Source organism: Aspergillus sydowii (assembly GCF_001890705.1).
Source record: "Aspergillus sydowii CBS 593.65 unplaced genomic scaffold ASPSYscaffold_2, whole genome shotgun sequence".
Classification (NCBI taxonomy): domain Eukaryota; kingdom Fungi; phylum Ascomycota; class Eurotiomycetes; order Eurotiales; family Aspergillaceae; genus Aspergillus; species Aspergillus sydowii.
This window is the reverse complement of record NW_024467860.1, coordinates 3291765-3309613: the sequence shown is the minus strand read 5'-3', so window position 1 is coordinate 3309613 and position 17849 is coordinate 3291765. Positions and strand designations below refer to the sequence as shown.

Genomic DNA, 17849 nt, shown 5'->3' with positions numbered 1-17849 from the left:
ATCTGCCAGAACTCATGGAACCCACGTTAAACTGCCAACATGCTGATTCTCAGTTCACTTGTCACTTTTCTGCTTTCAGCGCTCTTGTCAGAGTGCACACCTGTAGACACTGAGACGGCCATCCGGCATGGCAATCATCTTCCTCTGTTGAAGCTTCCGTACGGAACATGGCGAGCACATCACTACAATGACAGTGCAGATGTAAGTTACGTCCTTAAAAGGTGAAAATACCCAGACTGACTAGCAAGGTCTACACATTCCGGAACATCCGCTATGCTGCTCCCCCAGTGGGCGACCTGCGATGGTCCAAGCCAGCGCCTCCTGAATTCACTCCTGGCATACAAAACGGCTCCTACGGCCATAACTGCATTCCTGCTCCTATTCCAGGAAACTTTGAAAGCCCGATATTTGCAAATATCACCAAGAACGCCGCTGAAGGTAAGCTGCTGAGTATCATGTTTATACAAAGCTAACCTCGTTTACTAGACTGTCTCTTTCTCGATGTCTACGTACCGGGAAAGGCCCTTAAGGAACGAAACAGTTCAATGCCCGTAGTCGTCTGGATACAGGGTGGCGGATATGTCACCGGTTCCAAAGACCAGGCTATCGAGTTGGGATACTACGATGGAACAAGCCTCGTCCAACGCGCCGACAACAACTTGATTGTTGTTTCTATCAACTACCGTCTCGGGGGATTTGGCTTCCTCGCAGGAGAGCCTCTACTCACGCAGGGAGATTTCAACGCAGGCCTTCACGACCAGCGAGCCGCGCTGGAATGGGTCCAGTCGTATATCCATTTACTCGGCGGCAACCGCCATAATGTCTCCGCCTGGGGCCAGTCGAGTGGCGCGGGCTCTATCATGTACCACCTCATTGCAGAAGGGGGCACGCGAGATCCTCTGTTTAGGAGGACACTGCTGCAGAGTACTGCCTTTGGGGCGAATGCGAACCCGCCGGTGTATCAGAAGAGATTTGAGACCTTTGCTGCGGCTGCAGGGTGTCCAGCGAAGGGGGAGGAATCGCTCCGATGTCTTCGCGCGGCTAATAGCTCTGTTTTGGCAAAGGCAAATGGGGAGGTATTCGCCGGAGAAGCTGCTCCTGTTCCAGATGGGAAGTATATCCGGAGTCCTGCCTTGGTGGAGTATGCGAGAGGCAATACCTGGAAAGACATGGACTCTATAATCAACAGCCACGTCTTCGACGAGGCGAGTCTATTCCTCCCTGATCCAATCCCAAATGACTTCCTGCAGTCATTTATATCCGGCAGTCTTCCGCCAAACTCTACCGCTGGAACAAAACGCATGGTGGATTACTACGAAGAGCGCTACCCTAACCCCAGCATGAAGGAAAAGGTTACAGCGATGTATTTCGATCTCATATTCAGCTGCAACATGCGCGCCGTCCTCGAGGCATACCCGAACAACTCCTGGTCGATGCAATACAGTTTCATCGACGACATTGTTAACGGGACTCATGGATCAGATGCGCCTGCTACTTGGTATAACCCGAAGCTGCAGGGGTATACGGAGCCGCTTTTTGAGAAGTTCCAGAGGTATCTTACCAACCATGCGAGGACCGGGGATCCGAATGTACCTCGTAGTGGAGAGTATCACCTTAGATTCTGGCCAAGGATTAGTGGGCTGGGTGATGAGGTGCCCGGAAATGTGCTTAACGTGACGAATGGAGGATTTGAAATCATACAGGATAGGCAAATGTCCAGAGACGTTTGTGAGATTTCGAAGGAGGTGCTTCTGGATGCGGTGCAGTAGGATATTGTGATTGATATAGCACAACGGATAGAGATTGTGAGGAAGGAGCGGATGGCGAGGATACCTTGTACTTTGTTTAAAGAAATATAGCACGTCGCCATTGAGATATTCATCCCAGGCGGAGTTCGGTACCAACGTAGCATTCCACTTGAATCATCCGTAAAAAACTTGAATCAAGGTGCATCATAACCTATACAGTAATGGGATCGCTGACAACATCCCTGTCAAAAGGGACCTATCAAGGCTGCATACGTGGTTCAGCACAGCCTTGCACAGCCCTCCCCGCAGTGCCTCAAGTACTAGCCTCGTGGAAGTAACAACCTCAAAAGCTGAAATGATCCTCCACTAAAACTAGAACCGTTTTTTGTCGGGTAACTCACAATCCAGAAGGTGGAAATGGCCGAAGCCTTCGGAGCCGCAGTCAGCGTTCTGACACTGTCAGAGCAGACAATAAAGACCATATCCAAACTGAGGGCTCTCAGGGAGTTCATTAAGACGCTCCCCAGAGAATTGGAAGACCTCATCGACGAAAGTGAGATTGTCCAAGCGGTTCTGATATCTCTGAAATCAGAAGCTGCAAAGATGCCCTATCCTCCATCTGCTGAACGTCGGCTGTATGCCTTTCAGACGAGCCTTGAGTCGGTTATATTGGAGATATCGAAACAGAAGGACACTGTCGCTGGCCAACGATTCGGGGCATTGAAACTCATTTTGAAGAAAGATGTGCTCCGTACATACAGGCAGAATCTTGAATATATGAAATCTACCCTCTCATTGCTTCAACAGACTTATCACAGGTAGTGCCCTAGTAGCTTGTCTTCTCTGAAATGGAGATGTGCAACTGACCTTTCGTCATTCAGTGTTACTCTATATGAAATAGCTGTAAAGCTCAATAAAGAAGAAGTAGTTTCAAAACAAGGGAAAGCGATTACCATCAGCGAAAAGCCACAACATGAACCACAAAGGAAATGGTAAGTGCTACCACAGATCCGGCCCATCATTAGATAGTAACCACGAATAGCTACCAGGAGGCACGTAAAACAGAACGTGCTCGACACCACAATAAACGAGAATTCCGCATTCGCACACCGCTGATACTCATCGATAAGCTGTGGACTATAAGCACAAAGCACGCCTTTTCTACCTGGGGCCTGAATATCAAGGTGAATAATGTTATACCGGACGATTCTCCAGTCATGGAATATTGCGATAGAGGAGAGATCACCGAGATCCAACGACTCTTTTCAGCTGGCCTGGCCTCGCCTTTCGACTGTGACCCGGATGGCTGGTCGCTGCTCCATGTATATCCCTGCCAATCCTGAAGTTGCGAGTTCGCCTATGATAACGTTCCCTTAGGTGGCTGCTCTCAATCACAACCTTGATTTGTGTCGGTTTCTTTTACAGGCTGGCGCTGATCCAGGCCACAGAGATAATGTGGGGACGTACGTTTAGTTCAACTATCGAAATCATGCGAATGATGCTGACAACAGTTGCTTAGTACCTGTATTAGACATATTGATGTGGAGTTTACTTGGCAACCCGAATCGAAAAAAGCTCTGTTGCTCGACTTATACAAGTTATTTATTGCAGATGCTGAAGAGGAATTTTTCTGTTTGAATAATTGGCGACAGCCTAATGACCTATTTGGCATAGGATTTAACGGGCCAGCCGAAGCCCTCAGACTTATCCAAAGCCACCACTTTGAACGATACTCAGAACTGCCGCTAGAACTACGTTGGGAACGAGCAATGACTGTAAATCCCTGGGTTGGGGATTCAAGGCCACTGGCCATTCGCACTGCGCTGGGCGGCGGTGATAGTATTGACCCTTCAGCCTTTCGCATGGAGACAGATCACGGAGCGACCCTACTGCATAGAATAGCACAAGGCATAGCATCTGCCCACGCAGTGAAACGGGTTAATGATATGGCCGAATGGCGTCTGCTGTTAGCGGAAGCCATATCAGCGTCAGCCAATCTCTCCCAAATAAGACGCCGATTCGAGACCGCGATGAGTCCTCTACAGCGGTTTTTACAGGTGTTTGTTGCTATAATATATCGAAAACGATGGTACAAGCCCTTGGATGACATTCTTTGGATCTGGTTGTCGGAGTTGAAGCGCGCTGGCGTTGACCTAGAAGCCTACGGGGCCAACCAACAGGCCTTGTTCAAGCTCGGTCATGTTTCTTTGTATCTTCCTGTACTGCCTGGCCTTCGGCCCTGTCTCTGGATAAATGATGATATGTTGCATGCCAGGGTCTTGGGCCTGGAATACGGCCCCGAACCAGAGGACTGGCATATCTTTATAACAAACCCGGTGGACGAGTATGTTGGGGAATTCTGGGAATCCGTCCAAAGGAGCTTGGAGGTGATGCCGGGGACATGGGTTGATTAGACAGTTTGATATAAAATGTTGTATAACATTAGAGTCACAGCTAAGCATTAGCAACAATCTGAGCCTTCAACTACTGACTCGCAGTTTACATATAAGGCAATTATATCATATAAGCCATTCACACCAGCACACCACCACAGCTACACGATCGGCAGATTTTCAATCGGCAAATGGGAACAAATGGCCCAGGGCGTCATAAAAACGGCTTGAGGGCGTGCTTTTTAAATAGACGACGAGTTTCCCATGTTATACGGACTGATATATGATCACAGCTGATGAGGAATGATAGAAATGGAGAAACGCCAGTATATTATTCACCCAGGGTATATAGCAGAATAAGCACTCCTCTAGTAAAGCTCAACCTGATGCCCGTCTTTCTTCTGTTTGGTTCGTAGCATCCATTTCACTCCCAACGAGCTCCCGCGCAGGCAATTCCGCCACGACACGGTGCTCATCCGGATCAGTCGATTTCTCTTTTGCTGGAGTAACAGCCTCAAGTTCCGGCCTGAATTCGTCCGCATGGAGCTGTGCCTTGCCGTCAAATCCGTCTGAAAATCCATTATCCTGCTGCATCTGTCGTCTCCGCCGTCGACGCATCAACGCCCAAATGACAGCTGCAGCGGCAATGAGGCAGACCACAACGGGCACGACAACGGCAGGAACAATGACTTTTGTGTTTGGGGAATTCGTATCCAATCCGTCCATATCAGCATCGGGAGTACTTGCTGCAGTCTCTGAGACTGTAGGCGTGAGACTCGGCTCCGGTGTTGTAGTTGTAGACATGTCCATCGAAGCTGTGGAAAGGGTATACTCATTCGACGAAAGCGCTTGCTCTGCGCAGTATCCAACCCATTGAGCGACGGCAGACGGAAATAGGTCGCTGGACGAATTTCCAGATTTTGTGGCCTCATAGACGCAGTCTGTGCATTGATACAAAAGAGTGCCGAAGGCCGAATTCCGGTCGCAGAGAGCAGGATCTTTGCCGGATGTTTGGGCTTCGAGAGAGGCGTTATCTGTTGAACGATGCCAAGTAAGTATAAGAGAATGTCACGGAGGCCTAAAGAGAGCGACAGCAAATAACTAGACAATAATGACTTACTACATTCATCAAAACACGCGGCTGGGACTCCGGACTCCGTAGTAACGTCCTCTTGCCGGCGCACATTGTCAATAACGAAAGGGCGCATTATGTCGGGGGTGGCGTGGGAATCCGAATCCACCAGCGAAGTCTTAACAACAAGAAGACGTGAAGTTTCAAGCGCAAAGAAGGATGTGCGGCGAGGCTCCGGGCAGCAGCAAAGTAATATACGCTGTTTTCCGACAACGAGGCTGAGCAGTCTGTGCGGCGTTGGGACGCAGCCTCGTCCAATCCGAACGTAACGCTGATGCAGGGTCTTTGGGTAGGAAGGGATTATCGCTTCCAAGACAGGCTATCTTGGACTAACAAGGCAAATGAGCAGCAGGAAAGAGGGGTTGATCCTGGTCATTTGGAGAGACCGCAGATACTCTGGTCCAGGCAGCCTTGTAAGAACAAGAGTGCTTGATTCTGTAGCGATACCCGACAAGACCATCGCGATTGCATGCCGCAAATAAACAATGCCCAAGTCACTATTTGATAATGTAGACTGGTAGGCATGCTAAATGCTGAAAAAATAACATCAGTCTGTCAGAAAATGCTGTCAAGATGCCCCGTGGAAGAGGATTTAACGAAGGCTCCGATTGAACTGGGAAGTATTATCAGATAGCTTCACCAACACCAAGTTGTGAATATATGCGTATAGGATAATGGATAGACTGCGTATTATGTCCTGTTGATATACTGTTCATCGAGTGATAACTGCAAGATTGCCGACTATATACAACGATCACATTATTTCGCTATTTTGCTTCCTCCTCAACAGCAGCCCTAACAAGAATATCCTTCCTCTCCTTGACCTTCTCAACATCCAACTCCGGCTTTGGCTCCCACCGACTCCCAGGGACAAGCAACGGCGAATTCGTAAACAAATCATCCATAACCTCCAACGTAATGCCCTTGGTCTCCGGCAGAAACAGATAAAAGAAGAGCGCATTGCCAAAATCACACACAATAAACAAGAGATAGTACCGCCAGCCTATCCGCTCCAGCGCAACTGGAGTAACCTCCGCAATCATAGTATTAAACGCAAAGGAAACCATCGTAGCCAGACTAATCCCCTTTGCGCGCGTTGCCGTGTTGAAGATCTCCGCGGGGATAATCCAGGACATTGTGCCCGACGCACAGAAACAGAAATTAAACAGCCAGGTGCTGGTGACGATGAATGCCCAGTGCGCAGAGGTATTCGTAGACGAGGGCGGGTATACAGCCAAAAGGGAGGCGCCAATGGTGAACGCGATTCCGCATGCGATGTTGCCGCCGATTTGCAGTGGGCGACGGCCGACGCGGTCGATGAGGAAGAAGAAGATGAATTGGGCGACTTCGCCGATTATGGAATTTATGCCCTGGTAGAGGAGGGTCTGGGAGGTGGAGATGCCGATTTGCGCGAAGATGGCGGGCGAGAAGTATTGGATTGCAGAGACGCCGGTCCTATTTTATTAGTACTTTTTCAGTTATATAGGGTTAATGGCGTACATTTGGGACGAGGCTTGACAGGCGCAGGCGATGATGATTCGACGAGTATTTGACCGGTTCGAGAACAGGTCTTTGTAGGATTTGGCTCCGTGCTGGTGCTCTTCTTCGATTTGCTGCTTGATGAGCTCGAACTCCGCCAGGACATACGGATCGTTGACGTTGCCGTTTGCATGGAGAGTGGCGAGGTTGCGTAGGCCCTCTTCATGCCGGTCATGGTCGATCAGCCAGCGAGGAGACTCGGGGAAGAAAAAGATACAAGAGGCAAGCCCAATGGCAGGGACCACTTGCAGGGCGAGACTGACATCGTTAGCCTATTCAACAGTGGAATATTGCAGACAGAAGCGTACGGTAATCTCCACTGGACACTATTCCCAGTATTGGACCAGTGATGTACACATCCATATCCAATCCACGAAGCTGCAAGTGCCCCAATACCCAACATAGTCTGCTGCAACGAGCCCAAAATACCACGAATCCTCGCATGAGCAATCTCAGCCTGGAACATGGGCACACTCTCGACCAAGATCCCAATACCGAATCCCGCAAAGATGCGCGAGAAGTAGAGCATGCCGATATTCACAGACGCTGTCTGCAGAACACCCCCGACGATAAAGAGCACGGAACCTAGGGCTAGAGTGGTGCGACGACCCAGCGGATCTGTAAAGCCAGCGCCATAAGCACCGAAGAAGGCGCCCGCCGTGAAGAGGGCAACAACGGTGCCGGCGACAGTGCTGTTGCCATTGATGAACTGGGCGATGAAGGAATCCGAGGCTACCACGGAGGCAATGACGCCCAAGTCGTAACCGTATAGAAACGAGCCGAAGGAGGCGAACAGCGCGACCAGGAACTGGTACAGCTTTGGATCCATGCCGGCCATGTTGAAAACCCACAGTTCGCAATTAGATGTATTTTCATGTGAGTCTGGGATTGCTTCATATATAGATGGGGAGATAAGGTGGTGGTTGTGTTGTTGATTGGTGGAAGTTGCAATCCAAGCTTGTAGCTATATTGGGGAATCTTCCGACGGGGCTGGTCTCGCAATTTAGACCAGGGACGTCTGGGTTATACTTGGTAATGTTATTTGTCGTCTGTTGCGTCTTTGCCGTCAGGCTTGAAGTCAAATCAGTGGTTATAACGACCAAGACGAAGCTAATGGACCATGATCTCGCCACGAGCACCAATAAAGCAGGCTTTAAATAGAATGGATTGCATAGTCAAGGTGGTAAAGATACTGAATCAGGAATAACCTTCAGAAGCAACAGCCAGAAAGATTCAATTAGCCTCATCAAACAGCAACCTTCCCATCGCCAGCATCCACCAGCCCCGTATCTGCCTTGGAAAACTCTCTAGTCCTCACCCTTCGCTCAAACAAGACATCCAACTCAGCATACGACCTCCCCTTGGGCTCAGGCAGTCTGAAAAACGCCCAGACAAAACAGCAAACACACAGCGCACCCCAGAAGAACCCGGACTTCCCGCGCCAATTCCACGCATCCACGTTCAGCATATACGGGATAATGATACCGGTCACTAAATTAAGCACGTTATACACATTCCGCGCCAGCACAACCGTCTTTGTTCGCAGCCGTGACGAGGGCATCTCAGCTACAAGCGAGAAAGTGACGGGGCCGACAGTAGAGTCGTAGATGAATGTGTACACGAGGAGCATGGACCCCGTCGCCCAAGACAAGGCCGTTGTTGACGGCGCGATAGACAAAAAGCCAGTAACGAAGAGAACAGACGCAAGAACTGCCAGTCCCGCGACGTACAGCGTGCGTCTGCCGAAATAGGTCATCATACCCCAGGAGGCGAAAGTTCCAACCACGCCAATGGCGTATTGGACCAGGGACATAGTGAAGGACTGCGAGACGGCCAGGCCAGCGCGCCGGTAGAAGAAGGTCGAGTAGCCCATCAGACCAGACCCGCAGAGACTCTGGGCTGCCCAGGCGAGACAGGCGATTTCGGTGCGCCGGAGGTCGACGCCGCGGAAGCAGTCGAGATAGGAGGTGCCGGTTTCGACCCGTTTCTCGAGGGCATTGGTATAGACAATCATGGCGACTGTTTCGTCGGGGTTGAAGCTGCTGGTGTCTGCGTCGGCGATGGTAAGACGTCGCAGGGACCGGATGGCGTCTTCGTGGCGGTCCTTGCGGATCAGCCACCAGGGGCTCTCGGGGGCGAGCCAGACGCCAATGAAGATGGGGACTGGCCAGGCCCATTGGATGGCAAAGGGGATGCGGTAGGCCCATTCGTCTGTGCGGGTTTGGAGGCCCTTGAGGATGCCAGAGGCGATGAGCTGGCCGAGGACCCAGCAGAGGTTGACATAGGTGGTCAGGTATGCGCGGATGGCGACGGGGCAGACCTCGGAGGCGTAGGTGACAGTGAGGGTCTGGTACACGCCCAGAGGAATCCCCATGAGCAGCTCGCCAGCGACGAGGGTGCCGACGTTGGGTGCGAAGAAGAGGATGAAGACGAAGCCCACGGTGGCCGCGAGACAGGTCATCAGGGTGCGGCGGTATCCAAAGCGCTCCGAGACGATGCCGTTGATGAAGAGGCCGATGATCTGGCCGCAGGACATGGCGTTGGTCATGGCTGCTTGCCATTTGGCGTCGAGGCCGTACTCGCCGTCGGACATGATATGGCCATACTTCTTGTTGAACGCCGGGTAGGCGAAGAACGAGCCGATCAGGACGACGTCGTAGCCCTCCATGATGATGGCGCACGACATGAGCAGCGACCAGCCGACGGCCTTGCGGTAGATCTTGAAGGCTTGGAGGGCTGTCATGCTGTGCTCCTTGTCGAGGGCAGCCTGGGCCTCGCTGCTGGCGACGACTTCATGCCCGGAGGCAACAACTTCATGGCCAGGAGGCCTGGTTGTGGTGCTCTCGACATGATATGTTCCTTTCTCGTGCTCCATATAGAATTCAATGACAGGTAATGGCAGTTAAGCAACGAATTGATCAACGCGTGGGGTGGGAGCGGGTCCTTATATAGACAGGGACTGTCAGACCCTGGTGGAGCAACGGACCCCGGATTCCAGCGGATTTTGTGGGGAGACTCGTCAAACTTACTCTGACTGATGAGTGCTAAGGATTGCTCGTGTTAGGTCCGATTGTCCGCCCCCTGTTGATCTCCTGGACCGATGCAATTCCCCAGATCTGCAGTGAAGCGACATGGACGGCCCAGCATTGGCTCAATGTCGGAGCGAGCACAGGCCTAAGCTGCACCGACCTGCAAGCTAACTGCATTCCGACTAGCCTGTAACACTCGCGAAACCGGATTCCCAAGCGAGCTTGGCTGCTTCCCTGTCCTGCTCGCCCCGACATTGCGCCAATCGCGCTGCTGCAGTTGCACCTGCTGCTGCACCTGCCATGCATCTACTGCCACCTGGCGCTGCGACCACGGTGTATAGTGATATATAAATGGCGTCCTTAAGGGTGCAAGCGAGTCGGCCAACTTAATTCTCTTTCCCCTCCTCTTGCGCCCGTGCACTACAACCGAAACTAATCCACCATGCCCTCCGCACCAACAGACCAGAAATGGTGGAAAAACTCCATCATCTACCAGATCTACCCAGCCAGCTTCAAGGACTCCAACGGCGATGGCATCGGCGACCTCCCCGGAATCATCTCGGAGCTGGACTACATCGCCAACCTAGGCGTCGACGCTATCTGGATCTGCCCGATGTACGATAGTCCGCAGTACGACATGGGCTACGACGTCTCCGACTACCAGAAGGTGTATCCTCCCTACGGCACCGTCGAGGACATGCAGACTCTCATTGATGCTTGTCATGCGCGCGGAATGCGCATTATCCTCGATCTCGTGGTGAACCATACCTCGCACCAGCACCAGTGGTTCAAGGAGTCGAGGGCGTCAAAGACGAATCCCAAGCGTGACTGGTATGTCTGGCGACCGGCGAAATACGATGCGAATGGGAAGCGATGCCCGCCGAATAACTGGCGGAGTATCTTTGGGGGACCGGCGTGGGAATGGGATGAGACGACGCAGGAGTATTACCTGCATCTGTTCTGCGTTGAGCAGCCCGATCTGAACTGGGAGAATGAACAGGTCAGACAGACTGTCTATACGGACGTTATGGAGTTTTGGCTGGAGAAGGGCGTCGATGGGTTCCGTGTTGATACGGTCAATATGTATAGCAAGGACCCTGCATACCCGGATGCGCCGGTTCTGGCGCCCGAAGCGGAGACCCAGGTTGCGTTCTCGCTGTTCTGTAATGGGCCTCGCATTCATGAGTATTTGAAGGAGATGAATGAGGTGCTGGAGAAGTACGACGCCATGACGGTCGGCGAACTGGGACAGACACCGACGATGGAGGGCGTGCTGCGCTACGTCTCTGCAGCGCAGAAGCAGCTCAATATGGTCTTCTCCTTTGACGTCGTGGATCTGGGCATGGGAACGGATTACAAGTTCCTCACTGGCAAACGAAACTGGGCACTGCCCGAGCTCAAGACTGCGATCCAGCGGACGCAGAATATCCTCAATGGGACTGATGGCTGGACCACCGTGTTCATGGAGAACCACGACCAGGCCCGATCAGTCTCGCGGTTTGGAAGCGACCGCACGCCAGAGCTGCGCGAGGCATCGGCCAAGATGCTGGCGGTGTTCCAGTGCAGTCTGTCAGGCACGCAGTACGTATACCAGGGCCAGGAGATTGGCATGGTCAACGCCCCGGAGGAATGGGGCGTCGAGGAGTACAAGGATGTCGATAGCACCAACTACTACCACATGGTAAGGGATATGAGCAACGGCGATCCGCGTAAACTCAAGGAAGCCCTGCTTGCGATGCAGCATCTGGCGAGAGACCATGCTCGCTTGCCGATGCAGTGGAGTGCAGCGCCCAATGCGGGTTTCACTGCGGCGTCTGCGAAGCCGTGGATGAGAGCTCATGATAACCATACGGAAGTCAATGCGCAGGCACAGGAGGGCAGTTCTTCTTCTGTTCTGTCGTTCTGGAAGACGATGATGCGTCTGCGTAAGGAGTATGCGGATGTGCTGGTATTCGGGACCTTTGAGCTCCTGGACGAGCAGAACGGGGAAGTCTTCAGCTACATCAAGAAATCTGCAGAGCGAGAAGTCCTGGTGACTTTGAATTTCTCCGACAGCCCCCAGAAAGTTGCGCAGGTCGACAGGGATGCGAAGCTGCTGGTCAGCAGTGCCGGAGATGGGAGCGCGGATCTGCAGGCGTGGGAGGGGAGAATATATGAACTGTCCACAGTCTAACCAGTAGCAGTTAGAACAAGTACGGTAGAAGCAGTTTAGTTTAAGCGACACGAAGTAGCGTCTTGGCTGCATGTGAATCTGTTCCCCGTGTGGGGTGATTGTTTCTCCATTGCGTTTCGTCTTCTGGAACCGTCCTGCCTCCTTGTCTGCTGCGCTGCCCTTTATCACCAAGATGAGCGGGCCGCGCAGATACCAGGTATTCAAGGCCTGCGACCCTTGTAGACGACGTAAAGTGCGCTGCAATGGCCAACAGCGCTGCCAGCAATGCACCCACCTGGACCTGCGCTGCACGTACACCGACAACAAGGCCGCGCGATCGCGCAAGAACGCCCTCCGTCGAGGAACCCATATCTCAGAATACAAGGCATCTACCGTTGATATTGGAGGAGTCGATTCACTAAGCAATCTATTGCCCCTGGGAGTTGGGCCGGCCTCTCCTCCCGACATGTCCCTGCCTCTATCCAACGACTACCTTCATAGACTGATACCGAAATACATGCGCTATGTTTACCCCTTCAACCCGATCATGACGAGCAACGATATCAGCGAGTCCATATCCAGAATGGAGTCGGACAGAGACCACGCGGCCTTTGTCTACGCCTTCACCGGCGTCACCATCGACCTCACGCAGTCCAACGTCGCAACATCGCACGTTTCAGAGCAAATACAGGAACTCACGAGAAGAGCCGTAGAGCAGCGTACGCCACTGTTGCCAGGGATCCGTCCGTCAGTGCTCCGCATAGTCACGTCGATCTACATCCACATGTGCTACATGAGTCTGGGCCAGTATGACCTGGGCTTCTTCTACCTGCGCGAAGCCATCACCACTTTGCACCTCCTCCATACCGACGACAATTCGCTAATGGCAACTCTCGATCTATCTGAACGATCCCGCCGCCAACGTCTGTACTGGTTGTGCTTCATCCACGAACGCTTCGTCTCGATCGTGCACTTCTCCCCCACCACCCTCTCCCCCTACACCGAGTTCCCAGAGGACGACCCAGCCCTAGGCCCAGGTATCAACCACGGCTGGACACAGCTAATAAAAACCTTTCTCCTCCTCGAACCAACCTTCATCAACCTCTGGATCGGCGACCGCAACCAAGTCACCACAGCCTGGGTCGAGCAGAAACACCGCGAGCTCGACGACGAACTCTGGGAGCTAGAAGTCTCCCTGCTAACAGAGATGCAGCAGGCGGACCTCGTCGTGACGCGGCAATGGATGCGCACGCTGCTCTGGCAAATGGCCATGTCGAACTGCCTGCTCTCCTCGCATGCCTCGAGCCCGATTTTCTCGCTGGAGATGCCGCTGCGGCTGTCGAACCAGCTGCGCCAGTTCATGACCAAGATCGAGCAGAATACGATCCATATCCATGGGAGTTCGATCCTGAGTAAGTTGCTGGAGATTGTGAATACGATTGCGGATGTGGTTATCCATGGTCCGGCTGTTGGGTTGGAGGAGACGACGAGGAGGATTGATGATATTGTCTTTATGAAGAATGTGATCTTTACGTTTCGCAACTTGCAGGCCATGTCGAGGAGGATTTTGGTGGAAAAGATGGTGCTCATTAAAGAGCGCTTCGAGCATGTTGCTGTTGCGGCGGAGTTGGTGTGGGATGTATAACGTGGCATTACCGAATTAATCTATATTAGATCGAGGCGTTGTCACTGGAGCCGGCGTAGGGATGAATATGGAATATCCAATCAATGTATCACCAGAGGATGCTATTGAATTGTTAGATGTTCCTAGCAGTATCTAATACGACCAGCCCACTCACGGTATGTACTTGTGGCACATTCCATAGGGTTACTCCCACACCAATGCCAATGTCGGACTCTCTTTACACCGGCACAATTGTAAACCTGCCCGGCCGAATTCAAAGACAGTCAACTAGCTAGCTAAAACTGGTTGTGTCATGGTCTCATGGACAAGAAATGGGGCACCGTGCAGAAACTAGCGAGTGATCATCAGATGGAGGCTCGATCGAGGGTTCGTGCACGGCGATCACATCTTGCAAACCAAGACATTGTCCCAATAGACCCACCTGAAGAATGTGACTATGCGAAACTCTCGAGCCCCTCTTGTTCGCTGCTTACTCCAGTGGCACGTCGCTTGCCCCCCTGCCGGGCTCATCCGGTGAAATGTCGGTATAAGAAGGACCACCCGTCTTGTTTGTGAGTCCATGCAAGGATGCATTTCCCCGGAATCATCGTGCTTGCAGCTTTCTGGCTCTGCCAGGGCTGTCCTGCTGCAGCTCGAGATGCAGCGGTGGATATCACCTCTATTCTCAGCAGGCAGGATTGGTCGTCCCAGACCGAGATATCGATCCCGGGAGAAAGAGAGTTCGCAAATGCCACAACTAGATGGACAGAGTACCGGGCCCCGACATACTCGGCCGCTTTGTCCGTTGCGTCTGAAGAAGACCTAGTCACAGCTGTAATACCATACGACGGTGTCCTATCTTCAAGTCTGTCGACTGACTGCCACTAGGTCAAGCTGGCCACAGCGCATAACATTCCGTTTCTAGCCACTGGCGGCCGTCATGGCTATGTTGGCACTCTGGGAGACCTCCACAATGGCCTGGCACTCGATCTCAGTCCGCTGGACTCTATATCAATTGATGCTTCTGCTGGCACGCTTACTGTGGGACCAGGCGTCCGTGTAAGCGAGATATACGACCCTGTTTTTGAGGCAGGATATCAGATACGCAAGTCTCCACGCCCCCTCCACTTGATATGAGCAGCGCAATTGACTACCAATGCCAACAAATAGAGACCGGCATATGCAGCTGCGTTGGCATGATCGGCCTTACCCTTGGAGCCGGAATTGGACGGCAGCAGGGCACAAACGGCCTGGTCCTTGACGCCCTCCTGTCTGCCCGAGTCGTCACGGCCTCTGGCGAGATCCTCGAAGCCTCTGAAACCTCCAATCCCGATCTATTCTGGGCAATTCGAGGCGCCGGCCAGAACTTTGGTATCGTCTCTTCTGCAACGTACCAGTTGCATCCATTGTCTGGTACATTTACGAGCATCGACCTCGCCTTCCCAGCCCACCTCAACTCCCCCTTCTTTCACGCCCTCGCGGACTTCAATCTCACTGAGAAGTGGGCAATTGCCTCATACATTTTCTACGACACTGCTACTGGAGAAGTATTCGCCCTGCCGCTTTCAGAGCATACCCCTGCTAACAACCCCCCAGACCGGCCTCAGAGCAAGTTGCGTCTACCACGGCCCAAAGAACGACGCCATCCCTCTCCTCGCCCCAATCCTCGGCCTCGGGCCAAGGGAGAAGAACATCACTGAGCTCCCCTGGAACCGCCTCACAGCAGAGGGTTCCTTCGGGTTGGATGCCAAGATCTGTACTCCAGGCGGCCAGCATGAGCTCTTCGCCGCGAACCTGCGCTACCGCAACGCTACAGCGTGGGTGTCCATGTTCAACGCCATGAGCGATCTGTTTGCCTCAACGCCTGGTGCGCGTCAGGGAACTGTGCTTTTTGAAGCTTGGTCGAATCAGGCTATGAAAGCTGTGCCGGATGAGGAGACGGCTTATCCATGGCGAGATACGCAGGTTTATGTGTATGCCTTCCATGTCTATTTTCGGCGTAGTGACTGACTATTTGTCTAGGAGCGTCCAGAATGCATGGACCGAGGGAGATGATGGTGCTAGGGATGCAGCAGCCGCAACTGGACGTGCTATCCGCGAGGAACTCGCTGAGACTTCCGGGTATGGAGGGCTTGCGGTGTATCTGAACTATGCACATGGGGATGAAACCCTCGAGGAGGTTTATAGTGAGAGAAAGTTGCCCAGACTGGCGGAGTTGAAGAGGAAGTATGATCCTGATAATGTCTTTCGGTATTATCATGCCCTCCCGACTGTTTATCCATGATTTGCTGTATAAACATTGTTGTATGAACTTGTGTATGTGGATGGCAGAGCACGTTAAGGTATAATGTAGTTCTGGGTCCTAGTTATCACCCTTCTTATCCACATTATCGGCCAAATCTTTCTCTTCGAAGTCGTTAGGCTTAGAAGCGTATCCTATGTGATGTTTCTAATGTAGAACTGATCCCTTGTGCTTCCCCAAGTGTGGCCGCATCCGTCTGGCTTTCCATATCGATAACGACTGGAAATCAGCCGAATCACAGCCTACTTGACCATATTCGGATGTAATGATCAGTAGTATTTTCATGGAGCTATGGCTAGACCTATTGGGAGTTTCCAAGGCGTGCTGAGACAGACCCCCAGGACTACCATGGTACACAGCACGCTATCACTTTACCTATATAACTCATTTTCACACTGCTTATCTACCTCGGGCAACTTCCAGGTATTTCCTATTATAGATATATTCACCACTGTCTTCCTATGTACTATTCCATTTGTCGTAGGTGTTGAGGCCTATTCCTTACTGGATTTCCATTGCGCTATATCATATTGAGTATATAAGGAAAGAGCTATTCACCACTAGGCTTATATTAAGATTGTGAAGATCACTAGAGATGACGAATCCCAATTCACTCTACTAGATTTCACTTTCGAGAATCAGTTAGATCAGGACATAAAAAAGCATATAGGCCCCGTGCCACCCCAGATAGAGTTTGTACTCTACCACACTCAACTTATTCTATCACCACTTCTGGTTCTCATCCCAAATATTCAACTTGATCTCCAGGCAAAACCTATCTTCGCCGTCGCCATGCATCCCATGGAGGAAGAAGAGTATTCTATTTGCTCGCAGATGGGTTCTTTCGAGGCAGAAACGGATTCCATCGAGTCGGCAATGACCAGCGAGTCATCAGAGAAATCTTCCGAGGAAGAAATGGGCGCGCCAGTTTTCTCCCCAGACGAGTCAGAAATGGATCCCATCGACGCAGAGAGGGACCTTATCGAGGGATCAGAGAAATCTTTCGAGGAAGCAATGGGCGCGCCCGTTTTCTCCCCAGTCGAGTCAGAGATGAAGCTTGCCGAGTCAGAAAGGGTTCGTATGGAGGGACAAAGGAAATCCTTCAAGGACGCAATGGACGAGCTCTTTTCCTCCCCAGTCGAGACATAAATCCGAAATGAAACCCCCTATCAACTGCACCGCACCGCCCCTCACAGCGCCACCACTAGCGAGCGCGAGAAGTTGATTACCGAGATCAAAGCCATTCAGGAAGCCCAAATCACCAACGGCCGCAGCAATGGGCCCATAAGCTCGACAGAGCAAAAGGGGTGGATTGAATGGGGGCAACGGATGGTTCGTCTACAACAGATGTACCACGCCCTTGGGGAGTATTGTGAGAAGGAGAAAGTCCTCTTCGGACTACTTGCGAATCGCTGGACGGACATTGGCAAAGGTGTAGTGCTTGGCTGGCTGGCGCACTTATATGAAAGCAAGGGAGAGACCGCGAAGGCGGTTTGTTTCGCGAGGGAAGCAGAGCTGGCCGGTATGAGCACTAAGAGAGAGCTCTGGGCAATCCCTGAGAGTTTCACGAATTGTCGTACCAAGATAGTCAATGCGTGGAAGGCTCAAAATCACGATGAGCTCCAAAGGCAAGTCGGCGTGATGGAGCGCAAGGTTGAGAGCCTGGCTGGGACGGAATGGAAAGTCCTACAAGAGGATGAAAGGGAAAAGCTGAGAGTACTCTTGAATGTGCTCGAGCAGACTCCACCTAGCTAGATACGTTCGGGATTGGGTAATATGAGAGCGACGAAAATCCGGGTGTCCTCGTTTTCATGTTAGCCACGCTCGTTTATGTCATATCTATCCATTGAGTCAACAAAATATCAAAAGAAAATGAAGTTAAATCCAACATGAGCATGTACCCCCAGATTGCATATGAATGTCGTAAGCT

At 52.0% G+C, this 17849-nt stretch overlaps 9 protein-coding genes across 9 annotated transcripts; 6 read left to right on the top strand and 3 right to left on the bottom strand.

The window, feature by feature from the left end:
- Positions 1-39: 39 nt before the first annotated feature.
- ASPSYDRAFT_86617 (uncharacterized protein) lies at positions 40-1769 on the top strand (the record flags this gene model as incomplete). Its single annotated transcript, XM_040851693.1, has 3 exons — positions 40-201; positions 249-438; positions 487-1769. The coding sequence occupies 3 exons, from the start codon at positions 40-42 to the stop codon at positions 1767-1769; spliced, it is 1635 nt and encodes a 544-aa protein (XP_040706773.1).
- Positions 1770-2126: 357 nt separating this feature from the next.
- ASPSYDRAFT_129752 (uncharacterized protein) lies at positions 2127-4230 on the top strand. The gene is made up of 5 exons (XM_040840543.1): positions 2127-2566; positions 2630-2740; positions 2791-3070; positions 3126-3211; positions 3268-4230. The coding sequence occupies exons 1-5, from the start codon at positions 2166-2168 to the stop codon at positions 4160-4162; spliced, it is 1773 nt and encodes a 590-aa protein (XP_040706772.1). The 5' UTR covers positions 2127-2165; the 3' UTR covers positions 4163-4230.
- On the bottom strand, positions 4193-5420 carry ASPSYDRAFT_41672 (uncharacterized protein). The gene is made up of 2 exons (XM_040846322.1): positions 5262-5420; positions 4193-5175 (listed from the first exon to the last, which is right to left on the bottom strand). Exons 1-2 carry the CDS (start codon positions 5347-5349, stop codon positions 4520-4522), a joined length of 744 nt encoding a protein of 247 aa, XP_040706771.1. The 5' UTR covers positions 5350-5420; the 3' UTR covers positions 4193-4519.
- A 620-nt stretch (positions 5421-6040) lies between these two features.
- Positions 6041-7641, bottom strand: ASPSYDRAFT_144555 (sugar porter family MFS transporter; the record flags this gene model as incomplete). Its single annotated transcript, XM_040841444.1, has 3 exons — positions 6041-6728; positions 6774-7070; positions 7121-7641. The coding sequence occupies 3 exons, from the start codon at positions 7639-7641 to the stop codon at positions 6041-6043; spliced, it is 1506 nt and encodes a 501-aa protein (XP_040706770.1).
- Positions 7642-8058: 417 nt separating this feature from the next.
- Positions 8059-9687, bottom strand: ASPSYDRAFT_143413 (MFS maltose permease MalP; the record flags this gene model as incomplete). Its single annotated transcript, XM_040841336.1, has 1 exon — positions 8059-9687. One exon carries the CDS (start codon positions 9685-9687, stop codon positions 8059-8061), a length of 1629 nt encoding a protein of 542 aa, XP_040706769.1.
- A 596-nt stretch (positions 9688-10283) lies between these two features.
- On the top strand, positions 10284-12014 carry ASPSYDRAFT_143415 (glycoside hydrolase family 13 protein; the record flags this gene model as incomplete). The annotated part of the gene is made up of 1 exon (XM_040841337.1): positions 10284-12014. The coding sequence occupies one exon, from the start codon at positions 10284-10286 to the stop codon at positions 12012-12014; it is 1731 nt and encodes a 576-aa protein (XP_040706768.1).
- Positions 12015-12186: 172 nt separating this feature from the next.
- Positions 12187-13638, top strand: ASPSYDRAFT_28572 (uncharacterized protein; the record flags this gene model as incomplete). The annotated part of the gene is made up of 1 exon (XM_040844532.1): positions 12187-13638. One exon carries the CDS (start codon positions 12187-12189, stop codon positions 13636-13638), a length of 1452 nt encoding a protein of 483 aa, XP_040706767.1.
- Positions 13639-14205: 567 nt separating this feature from the next.
- ASPSYDRAFT_197016 (FAD-binding oxidoreductase) lies at positions 14206-16080 on the top strand (the record flags this gene model as incomplete). Its single annotated transcript, XM_040843738.1, has 5 exons — positions 14206-14451; positions 14506-14726; positions 14759-15164; positions 15214-15590; positions 15640-16080. 5 exons carry the CDS (start codon positions 14206-14208, stop codon positions 15899-15901), a joined length of 1512 nt encoding a protein of 503 aa, XP_040706766.1. The 3' UTR covers positions 15902-16080.
- Positions 16081-16711: 631 nt separating this feature from the next.
- Positions 16712-17674, top strand: ASPSYDRAFT_66025 (uncharacterized protein; the record flags this gene model as incomplete). The annotated part of the gene is made up of 2 exons (XM_040850343.1): positions 16712-16983; positions 17116-17674. 2 exons carry the CDS (start codon positions 16712-16714, stop codon positions 17672-17674), a joined length of 831 nt encoding a protein of 276 aa, XP_040706765.1.
- Positions 17675-17849: the final 175 nt, after the last annotated feature.

Bases quoted from the DNA above. Each gene is read 5' to 3' on its own strand.
- ASPSYDRAFT_41672 (XM_040846322.1), bottom strand. From the start codon at position 5,349: ATGCGCCCTTTCGTTATTGACAATGTGCGCCGGCAAGAGGACGTTACT. The intron at 5,176-5,261 runs GTAAGTCATTAT...ATCGTTCAACAG, and splicing joins CGCGTGTTTTGATGAATGTA to ATAACGCCTCTCTCGAAGCC.
- ASPSYDRAFT_129752 (XM_040840543.1), top strand. From the start codon at position 2,166: ATGGCCGAAGCCTTCGGAGCCGCAGTCAGCGTTCTGACACTGTCAGAG. The intron at 2,567-2,629 runs GTAGTGCCCTAG...TTCGTCATTCAG, and splicing joins CTTCAACAGACTTATCACAG to TGTTACTCTATATGAAATAG. The intron at 2,741-2,790 runs GTAAGTGCTACC...AACCACGAATAG, and splicing joins CATGAACCACAAAGGAAATG to CTACCAGGAGGCACGTAAAA.